General features: G+C 53.9%; 1 protein-coding gene across 1 annotated transcript in view; it reads right to left on the bottom strand.

Annotated features, from left to right (window-relative positions):
* Positions 1–9,257: 9,257 nt before the first annotated feature.
* GALNT17 (polypeptide N-acetylgalactosaminyltransferase 17) overlaps positions 9,258–11,280 on the bottom strand; it is a gene marked incomplete at both ends in the record, with an annotated part of 227,164 nt that continues 225,141 nt past the window's right edge. The window contains 2 exons of the mRNA XM_084218886.1: positions 9,258–9,386; positions 11,048–11,215. Coding sequence (XP_084075012.1) covers positions 9,258–9,386; positions 11,048–11,215 — 297 coding nt within the window. The remainder of the gene's footprint in view (positions 9,387–11,047; positions 11,216–11,280) is intronic.

Below are 11,280 nucleotides of genomic sequence, written 5' to 3'. Positions count from 1 at the left end.
AAAACTTCTCCTAACATATATACATGATATTTGCCTTTTAATTGTGTGAGTCAACCATGGCATTACTCACCTGTCACAAGGGGTTGTGGATTTATTTCACACGTATTGGAATGGAATTCCTCCCTGTGAGGGTGATGAGGTGAATGGATTTCCCAGAGCAGCTGTGGCTGCCCCTGCATGCCTGGCAGTGCCCAGGGCCAGGGTGGGGGACAGTGGGAGGTGTCCCTGCCCATGGCAGGAGTGGCACTGGATGGGCTTTGAGGTCGCTGCCAGCCCAAACTACTCTGGGATTCTGTGATTCCATGATGACCAGAGGGTTCTGCTGGTTTGGGGCTGGGAAACACAGAGCTGTGGCTTGATCTTTTCTGGATCAGAAGAAACACAGCACAGGAAAGAAGAACAGAAGGAAAGAATCCATCCAGCCTCCCTGTCAGGGCTGGGGAAGGAGAAAGGCTCAGGCTTGCCATTGCAGCCTGGACACACAAACCCCATTTCTGCCAGGGATTACAGGGGGCCTGAGGAAGCAGTTCAGAACCAGATGGGATGAAAATCCCCCAGGAAGAGGCTGTGTTTGGGCACCCTGAGGACAGAGCAGCTGGCCAGCTCTTCCCAACCCAGCCCCAGCAGCTGCTGGTGGCCATGGCAGGGCTGACCCTCCCCAGGTCCCTGTGCTGGGTCAGGCACCTTTCTCTCCCCAAAGCCAGCCCCATCCCAGAGGGAGCAGCCCAAGAATGAGCCCAGTGCTCATCTCCACCTGATCTGGCCCTGATCCCTTCGTTTCCCTTTCTTGATTCCCCTTTTCCTGCCCCACATCTCCTGGTTTTTCCCTGGAAGTCCCACCACCCCAGGGCACCTGGGCAGGCATTTCTTCTGCTCTCACTCAGCTCAGCAAGGGCAACATAAAGACCATTAGAGGTTGGGTTTGTTTGGTTTTTTCCTTATTAGAAAAAGAGACAATCCCAGCCTGTAGCAAATCCAGGCTCCTGAGATCCACTTTGTCCCATCTCATCCTTTTCCCCCTGTATTGTATTTGCAGGGAATGCCCCAATGAAGGCAGGAATGATGAATCTGACTCCATGCTCTCAGAAGGCTCATTTATTACTTTATTATACGATATTATATTAAAGAATACTATACTATGCTAACTAAAGAACACAGGAAGGATACTTACTGAATGCTAAAAAGATAATAATGAAAATGATAATGACTCTCTCCAGAGCCCTGACACAGCTTGGCCCTGACTGGCCAAAGAGTGAAAACAACTCCCAGCAGAATGCAATGGAACAATCACCTGTGGGTGAACAATCTCCAAACACATTCCACATGAGCACAACACAGGAGAAGCAAATGAGAGAAGAATTGTTTTCCTTTCTCTCTGAGGCTTCTCAGCTTCCCAGGAGAAAAATCCTGGGTGAAGGGATTTTTCAGAGAATGTGAATGGCACACCCCTGGATCTCCATGGGTGATCCAGACCCTCACAGGCTCATCCCACACCTCAGAGAGACCTGTCCCCCAGCACCAGGGATTCCTGCTGCTTATAACCAGGACCCACCCATTGTCTGCCCCTACCCATGGCAGGGAGGTGCTGGAATCTGGAAACCCATGGCTCTGGCCAGGGCATCCCCACCTGGCAGCCTGTGCCAAGGCACTGCAGCAGGATGGGCACCAGTTGCTGTCTTGAGCTGTGCTAATGTCTGCTTCTTAGCAATAAAAAGAGGGGAAAAAAGACTTGGATTTGGATTTTAGGCACTTTGATTAAAATTTAATTAAGGGCTGGTTTCCCACCCAAATGAGAACTTGGGGAGGAAAGCAGGAGGGGAGGAATCCAAACACACACAAAGAACAAAAATCAGGAGAGAGAACAAGAATAAGGGGAAAACAAAGCAAGAGGAAAAGAAGAAGAGAGATGAAACAGGAAAGAACGAGAGAGAGTGGAAAAAAAATCTGAAGTGGAAATAAGCAATCAAAAGGAATAACAAAGGAAAAGGAGCAAACAAAGGAAAACACACAGAGAATAAAGGAGCAAGAGGGGACAGGGATGGAGCAAACTCCTGCAGAGAACAAAGAGGGGATGTGAGGCAGCCTAAGACACAAAACTGAGACAAGACAGCACTGAAGACAAAGGGAAAGTGGAACAAAAATAGCACCAAAGTGGAAACATGAAGAGAGTGAAGGTCCCTGGGAGCCGACTCTGGGCAAGGGGCAGAGCTGAGCCCGGGGCATGCCCGGCTCCTGGGCTGCCTCTGCCCACCAGCACAGCCCCGGGGCTGGGCAGGGCACAGGGGGAGCAGGGCACAGCAGAGCCCCAGCCCGGGCTGTCCCCTCAGCCCCAGGCTGCTGGAGAGGAGAGAGGAGACAGCTCTGCCCAAGGGACCCTCCGAGGGGGAGGGAGCATCCTCAGACGCTCCGAGCTGGGCAAGAAACGGCAGAAGGAGCCTCCTTTCCTTAACGATCCCTCCTTTCCTTAACGACCCCTCCTTTCCTTGACGATGCCTCCTTTTCACAGTGCTCCCTCCCTCCCCAGGCTGAGCTGTCCCGTCCTTTCCCTCCTCCCACTGTCACTTTGGGGTCCAGCTGGCACCAAGGCCAGTGCTGGAGCTGCTGCCACCTCTGGGTAACACCTCCCAGGAAAGGTGAAAATCGCTGTGCAGCTGCTGGGGGAGAGGGGAGGGAGGGACACAGGTGAGAACCAGCCCAGCAGGGACAAGGGCAGGGCAGGAGCTGCTCCTAAGAGTCCAAGGAACAGCGGGGCCCCTGCAGCCCCTGGAGATCCAGAGGGGAGCAGAGACCCTGGAGAGCCCAGCAGCCCCTGGAGAGCCCTCCTGGAGCAGGGGGAGATGCCCCAGGGGAAGCTGCAGCCCCTGGAGAACCCCCTGGAGCTCTTTCAGGAGCTGTGGCCCATGGGGGATCCATGCTGGAGCAGCTCCTGAAGGACTTTATCCCACGAGAGGGACCCCAGGGTGGCACAGGGGGAACTCCTGAAGGATCCCCAGGCAAAGTGAGATGGACCAAGCCCATCCCATCCACCTGCAGCTGCTGGAATGGCAGAGCTGGGAATGGCTGGGTGAAGGTGAGCCTGGGCTGTTGGGGTTTCAGTTTGCCTCTCACCACCCACCCCATTTGTAATTGGAATTAATCCAGTTATTGTTCCCCAAATCAGTATCCTGCCCATGGTGGTGCCTGTTGAGTGCCCTCTCCCTCCCCAGGAATTTTCCATGGGATTCTCTCCCTCTGCCATGCCATGGAGGGTGGCTGGCAGCAGCTGGGTGCTCTCCAGAGCCATCCAAGGCCATGCCCACCACAGCTCTCCCAGCTCAGCATCTCCCCAGCCCCAGGGAGCTCCTGCACTGCCTGGGATCCCAGGGCTCTGTCCTGCCACCCAGATCTGCATTCCTGGGCAGTTTTCCAAGGATGAGGCATCAGGCACTTTTCCACGGTGGGGAATCCTGCTGGAAACACCCCAGCTTCTCCTGGTGGCTTGGAAGGATCCCTGTGGTGGCTGTTCCACTCTCAAAATTCAGCTGCTGCCACTGGTTTGGTGCTGGGTGCAGCTCAGCTCAGCTCAGCCCCTTGTGCCCCTCTGCATCATTTCCCCCCAGGCTTGGATTTCCAAGAGCACAATCAGAAATTAATTCCTGCCTGGGTTCTTGCCCATAGCAATAAAATCTGGGGTTACAACAGCCAGGAAAGACACTTGGAGAGCTCTTACCCCTCACACAGCCCAGACACCAGGTGGGATTGAAACAAGAATTCCTCCTGTGGAAAGCTCCCAGGGTTGTCCCATCTCTCTCCCTGTTCTTTGCCTTCTGTTGGAGGAACAATCCTTGACACAGAGGATGCTGCTCCAGACAGTGAGCCCTGAAGGAATATTCCAGAAGGAATATCTGGTACTGCAGGAGCCCCTGGAGCCACTCCCCAGGCTGTTCCTTTCTCCCTGCCCTGAGCACAGCCAAGCTCAGCTCCACATGGGCCCAATTCCCAGCTGGGGTTTGCAGGAGTCACCCGAACCAGCAGGAAATGGGAACTGCCCCTTTTCCCTGCCATAGATCCCCCCTGAGCCCCTCCTGGGTGAGGAGCAGCTGGGATGGGTGGTGTTTGTCACACTCACCCTCTGGGGTGTGACCCACGTGCTCCTGGCAGGATCACCTGGGTGCTGGACATCGCTGGGCTCTGGAGCTCCTCGTTTCTGCTGTGGTTTTATTTGGTTGTGTTGCTGTCAAAGGCACAGCTGGGATTCCCAACCCAGCAGTGGGAACTTCCCTGAGCTCCTGAGGGAGCTGAGGAGCTCCCCTGGCTCCAGGGGGTTGTGGGGCTCCTGCCTGCAGGAGGACTTAGAGCCATCGTTGATTTGGGGAATTTTTTGATTTATAGGAACATTGATTCCAGGAACCCCCTGCCCCCAACTCTCAGGATCAGCCACCCCACAAGATCTTGGCCTTGCAGTAAAATGAGCTCAGCCCCCCACATTTCTCAGCTAGAAGGGTTTGTTCTATGCCTAAAGTGGCCCAAAGGGTGTTTAAAGGATTGTTAAAGTTGGGCAGTGCCAGGGGAGAGGCCTCAGTCCTTCATCAGGCCATGGGAAATACAGGATATCAGGAAAAACTTTTTTACAGAAAGGGTGATAATGTTCTGCCTGGGGAGGTGGTAGAGTCACCATCCCTGGGTGTGTTTAACAAAGCCTGGGTGTGTTTAACAAAGCCTGGATGTGGCACTGGGTGCTGTCGCCACATTTCTCTTCACAGAGAAAAGTAAGGCACAAGTTCCCAAGAATATTTCTAGGTTTCACATTCTCTGAACTTCAGAGAAAGAAAAAAACAATTCTTATCTCATTTGCTGCCCCTGTGCTGTTCCCAAGTGGAATGCATTGTGGAAGATTGTTTACCTGAAGGGAATTAGTAATTGGATTCTGGTGGGGGTGTTGTGATTCACTGACCAGTTGAATCCAGGTGTGTGTGTTGGGACTGTGGGCTGACAGTCACAGAGGCTGTACAGTGGGAGTGCAGTTGAGTGCTTGGCAGATTCAGTTTAGATGTAATGTAACATGATATAGAATAATATAGTGTAATAAAGTAATGAATTAGCCTTCTGATATCAATGGAGTCCTCCTCCTCATTTCTCCCTGCCACAGGGGTTGTTTTGTTCCAGTGGGGTGCCAGGGTTCATTGAGCTGTTGGGGCTGGGTTGGACTCAGTGCTCTTTGAGGTCTCTTCCAACACAGTGATCCTGTGATTCTGTGAATCCATCCCACTGTCCTTGGAAATCCAGCTGAGACTCCTGATGGCCACAGGCGCTTTTCCCAGTCCCAACCCAAGCAAGGATGGCTTCCCACCTGTGAGGAGGAGCTGCAGAGTTCCCAGTGCCCCCTTCCCCCTGGAGGGCTCAGCTCCATTAGCAGTGGATCAGTGCCCAAACTGCTCCATGCCCAAGCAGAGGCTTTGCCATTGGGAGTCCATGAGTTCAATTTTGAGCATTGAAATGAGACTTTAGTGTCATTTGAGGGCTTAGAGAGAACCTTCTGGATGTTCTGCTCTCTGCCCTGGGCAGCACAAAGCTCCTGCAGAGGAGGAGTCCCTGCTGCCTGCAGAGGTTGTGGTCAGTGCTCAGAGTCCTGCTGGACATCAGTGGCCAGTGGTATTTGAATATCTTCATCAATGGCACACGAAGGGATCAAGGGCACCCAGCAGGTGACACCAAGCTGAGGGTGCAGTGACACCCCTGGAGGACAAGGTCCCCCAAAGGGACCTGGACAGCTCCAGGAGTGGCTCTTGGGAATCTCAGGAAGTTTAGCAAGGCCAAGTTCAAGTTGGGGCAGCCCCTGGGATCCATCCAGGCTGGGATGAGCAGCTGGAGCAGCCCTGGAAGAAGGCCCTGGGGCTGCTGTGGGTGACACTGGCCATGGCCAGCCCTGAATCCCCAGCCTGGGCTGATCCCAGCGTGGGCAGCAGGGCAGGGATTGGGATTCTGCCCCTGTGCCCAGGTGAGAGCCCACCTGCAGAGCTGCCCCAGCCCTGGCCCAGCACAGGCAGGAGCTGGAGCTGCTGCAGGAGCCCAGAGGAGGCTCCAGGATGAGCAGAGGGATGGAGCAGCTCTGCTGGGAGGAAAGGCTGGCACAGCTGGGAATGCTCACCTGGAGAGGAGAAGCTTTGGGGTGACTGAATTGTGACCTTGCAGGACCTGAAGGGAGCCTGCAGGAAACATGGAGAGAGACTTTGGAGAGGGGATGGAGTGACAGGACACAGGGAATGGCTCCCACTGCCAGAGGGCAGGGCTGGATGGGATGTTGGGAATTAGGAATTGTTCCCTGGGAGGGTGGGCAGGCCCTGGCACAGGGTGCCCAGAGCAGCTGGGGCTGCCCCTGGATCCCTGGCAGTGCCCAAGGCCAGGCTGGACAGGGCTGGGAGCAGCCTGGGACAGTGGGAGGTGTCCCTGCCATGGCAGGGGTGGCACTGGAGGGGCTTTAGGGTCCCTGCAATCCAAAGCATCTAAGTGTCCCAGGAATGCAGGTGATGCTTTACTGGGCACATCACATCTCCTTCCTGCTTGTGGGGTGTAGCTGTTATCCCCAGCAGCAGGGATGGATGGGATGGGAGTTAATCTGTGCCCACCATCTCCTTCATTTCCATTTCTTTTAAAAATGGAAGCTTTATTAAAACAGCAGCACTTTTCTATTAAATGACAAACGCAGAGGAATGACTGCCTCTGTATCTCAGCAGCAGAGAATCTTTTGAAAATCACTCAAGAGGCAAGGCTCAAACCAGATATTTAATAAGAATCACTTGGAGATCACTTCTTAAAGCAATTAACAGATGATTAGAGATAAGCGAGATGCAACAACGAGACCCAGATCTCAGACAGATTTCTCCCGGGGTCACCCTGCAGTCATCAACGGTGTCAGGACAGAACAGCAGAGGAAATTCCCACTTTTCAGCCTAATTTTCCTCCTGTTTCCAGTGGTTTGGAAGCTGGAGCAGGGAGAAGGGGCCAACACCTCCCCGGGGCTCTGCCTCAGCTGAGGGTCCTGGAGCCCAGGGTTCATCTCCACCTTCCCTTCCTGGTGCTGGCTCAGGGGCTGCTTTTCCTTCTGGAGCACGAAGGAAAGGCAGGTCTGAGCCTGAACATTCCAAGGGATCCCAGGGCTCACCAGCAGCAGGATCCTCCTGCTGTCCCTGGGTGTCCTGTGCCACCTGGCACGGGGACCACAGTGGCACCAGGGACACGTGGCCATCGCAGAGGGACTGGGGACAGAGCCAGGGACTGGGACAGAGCCAGGCCCTCCTGGCCAGGGGCTCAGCACAGTCAGGATGGAGCCCAGGAGCAGCCACACATCCCATCCAGCCCTGCTGTGGGAGCAGATGGGGTGGGGACCTCACCCCACCACTGTGGCATGTGACAAAAGCCATCTGCTGCCACCCTGGGCACTGGCAGGGCTCGAGCTGGGCTGAATTACAGGACAGGCAACATCCAGGGGCTGTCTGGCTGCTTATCCTGACCCACACAGGCTCTCCCTCCGACACTTGCTCAGTTTAAGGACATTTTACCAGCTGGACCGGAGCTGTGGGGTCTCCAAGCCCTCAGGGTGTCCTGGGGTCACCAGGAAATTGCTTCTCTTAGAAGGCAGCAACAAAGGCAGGGGGAGCTGGCTCATGCATCCACGGAGTTGTGGTCATTTCGGGTTTGGAAGTGCTCAAATTTATTACACAAGAGATGATGCAACAGCGAAAAAGAGAGCAAAATTCTACATTGACTCTCTACTCTGCAGGTCAGGACAACTAAGAGGTTTTACTTCATTAAGGAAGGCAGGGGGAAAATCAGAGACAGCCCCAGTGGTTGAGGGAGCCTTGTAAAGCCTAAATGAACAATCAGTCCTAGGTGATGCTGGTTGCTGTAGAAGGAACAATGAAATAGATCTGCTTCTGTTCAATAAATTACTAAAACATCAGTTATAAACCTGCTGCATGGCATTGGAAATTCAGCTCGTTAAACATCCAGGGAGCTTCATCCTGATGCAAATGGAAGACAGGCATGAGTGCTCTGCAGCAAAGGACTCTGTGCACATCCCAGCCTGGGAAACATATTTACACATCCATCTCATATATTAATCTATTTTAGTGCACCCTAGCCAGAGGGCAGCCACAAAGGGGATTATTCTGGGAGAAGGACAGGAGATGGGCTGGTTTCTCCTCCCTGCTGAGCAAAGCCTGTGTCCACCCACGTACAGCAATGCTGCAGGATCCTGTTTCCCTTCTCCAGGCAGCCCCAAGCAGAGGACTCCCAGGTGGATTTGGCAGCCAACATTTGGTAGCCAGGATTACCATGAGCCAAAAATAAATCAGGTGAGATCCCTCCACCGGAACAACAAGCCTGAAGTGGCTTCAGGCCCAAGAATTTCAGCCAAGCTGCCATTTGCTGGGGCCTGGCCTCCCTCCCTGTCCCTTCCACAGCCCAGGAAGGGCTGCAGTGACTCTGGGGGACCTTGGCCAGGCCTGAGCAGGCAGGACAGAGGTGTCCAAGCCTCAGAGAACATTCCTGCTGTCACCCAGAAGGGCAGGCAGACATCCCAGGGCATCCCAAGGGAGCCCCTTTGGGCTCTCCATGGAGGGAGGTGCTGCTTGGCCAGCAGTGTGTGGGTGATGGAGAGGGGCAAGGGGAGGTCAGGGGGTTTATTCCACTGCATTGTTTTGGGTAACTTCTGTGATTAAGGGTTGGAAAGATCCCTGGGAGCTGCTGGGGGGTGTTCTGCTTCTCCAAAACTCAGGAAAGGGGCTGCTGGATGCAGGGGCAGGAAAGGGAAAAGGGAACAAGGACCCAGCAAAACACCACATCCTTCAAACTCGGCTCCCTTGGGGTTTGGGAACATTTTCCTTTCCCAAGCTCTTCAGTTTCCACACTTGCCAGGCAGGTCTGTCCAGGGTCGTGGTGCAAACCTCCCCAGCCCTTTGGGAGAGCTTGCAGTTGTGTGGGAAAGACAGAAATTCCCCGTCAGTAAATGCTCCCAGGCTGCTCCAGCAGGGAATGTGGCACCTCTTGGAGAGCTGGCCAGAGGGAACAGCAGTTCTGAGCCAGCCCCACACAGCTGGGGTCAGCTGGGGGAGACTCACACATGGTAAAAATAAAGCCACAAGTGCCCATCTGCCCCAGGTCCTGTCCCAGGAACACGAGGAAAGCTCTGGTTGATATTCCATCCTTTCCAAAGGAGTCCAGGTGGATCAGTCCCCTCGGCTGTGGCTCAAGTCAGACTCCCCTGACTCTTTCAGCCTCTACTTGATGAAGTTTTTAATTGTCCACCTCTGCCCCGTGCAGCTGCGGAGGATCAGGTCAATGCCAGCCATGCCCCTGTTCTCCACCTCCAGGCACCGGCCCGTGCCCTTGTTCAGGATGGCTCCGTTCTGCAGCGGGGGAGATGGGAAAAGATGGAAAAAGGAAGGTATGAATTGCCTGGGAAGCAAAGCAGGACCAGGAGGGCAGCCCCAGGCACTGCTGGAAGGGACACTCAGCTGGGTGGGAATGCAATGCAAACAATAAAATAATTCCCCAAATAAATGGAGTGAGCATCCCCTGTCCCTGACAGCACCCAAGGGACACCTGTAACCTTTAAATCCCACAGCTGCTGGGAAGTGGGACCTTCTGTAAACACTGAATTATTGTCCTGGGCTGTGAGATGGGGATGTGTTCTGTCCCCCTCTGTCAGAGCTGGGCAGTTCTCTGCTGTCCATGGGCAGTTTTCTTTATCTCTCCCACAGCCCATCCTCCCTCCAGCAGATCTCTGCTGTCCATGGCCACTGAGTGTCCCTGCAGGGCTGATCCAATTCCACCATCCCATGGGGAGATGCTGTGCCCAGGGCAGGAGCCAAGCATTCCTACCTGGATACAATCTGCCCTGGAACAGCACAGCAGCCTTTGCCCCCTGCATTCCCAGAGGAGCAGCTTTCTCCTGCCCTGCATTCCCAGAGGGAGAGCAGGCCCATCTCCAGCAGCCCTGCAGCTGCAGAGGAAAACTCCCCCCTTGTGCAGGATCCTGCTGCAGCAGAGCCACAGCTGGCACTGCAGGAGGGCTGAGCCCCCATGGGATGGGGCTGTGCCCCCACCCTGACACACAGGGGACAGGGCAGGGTCTGACTCTGGCAGGGTTGCTTTATATTACTGCATGGTAAATTTTTTAAATTTTTTAATTTTTTCCCTAGTAAAGAACTGTTATTCCTACTTCCATATCTTTGCCTGAGAGCCCCTTAATTTCAAAACCATAATAATTCAGAGGGAGGGGGTTACATTTTCCATTTCAGGGGAGGCTCCTGCCTTCCTTAGCACACACCTGGCTGTTCAAACCAAGAACAGGTATTTACACTCTGCTTTGGGACAAAATGAATTTCAATCTTCATCCACAAGAAACAAAGGAATCTGGAAGTCATTGGCAGATCAGACACAACCAGACCCACCTTTCTGCTACCAGAAGGGAAAATTTTGATTAGAAAGTGTCCTGAAATGCTGCCCTGATCCCTCTTAACCTCCTCCCTCTACCCCAGGACCTGGAATTCACTGTTCTGTGGCACCATTTCCCCTTTGTCCCACCCCATCCCACAGGCTGTGCCCCAGCCAGGCTTTGGGACACACCAGAGGTGTGGCCACATTTCTCCTCACAGAGAAAAGCAAGGCCCAACTTCCCAAGGATATTTCTGGGAATCACAGTGAGGAACCTCAGAGAGAGAAAAAACAATTCTTATCTCAATTGCCGCTCCTGTGCTGTTCCCAAGTGGAATGCATTGTGGAAGATTGCTTACCTGAAGGGAATTGCTAATTGGATTCTGGTGTGAGTGTTGTGATTCACTGACCAGTTGAATCCAGGTGTGTGTGTCAGGACTGTGGGCTGTGCACAGGAGATGCTGTGCAGTTGAGTTGGGTGCTTGTGCAGATTCAGTTTAGACACAGTGTAATATAATATAGAATAATATAGTATAATAAAGTAATTAAATGAATTAGCCTTCTGATATCCATGGAATCAGACGCGTTGTTTTCTCCCTTTTCCCACACCTGAGGGCAGCCCCAGACCCACCTGGATGAAGCTCCAGCGTTTGTGGAGGCTGCTCTTGACCTTGTCACAGTCCAGCAGCTGCGGGAAGCGGCTCTTGCCCGTGTCCACCAGGCAGCGCGTGTCGGGCAGCAGCGTGGTGGTGCCCAGGGCCCCCAGGTGCAGGAAGCCCTCCCTGGTGTATCGAGCCAGCTGGGGACACACAGAGATTCCCTGTCAGTAAATGCTCCCAGGCTGCTCCAGCAGGGAATGTGGCA

This window comes from Fringilla coelebs (assembly GCF_963513975.1).
Source record: "Fringilla coelebs genome assembly, chromosome: 20".
Taxonomy (NCBI): Eukaryota; Metazoa; Chordata; class Aves; order Passeriformes; family Fringillidae; genus Fringilla; species Fringilla coelebs.
The sequence above is the reverse complement of the archived record's forward strand: the minus strand, read 5'-3'. Positions and strand labels throughout refer to the sequence as shown.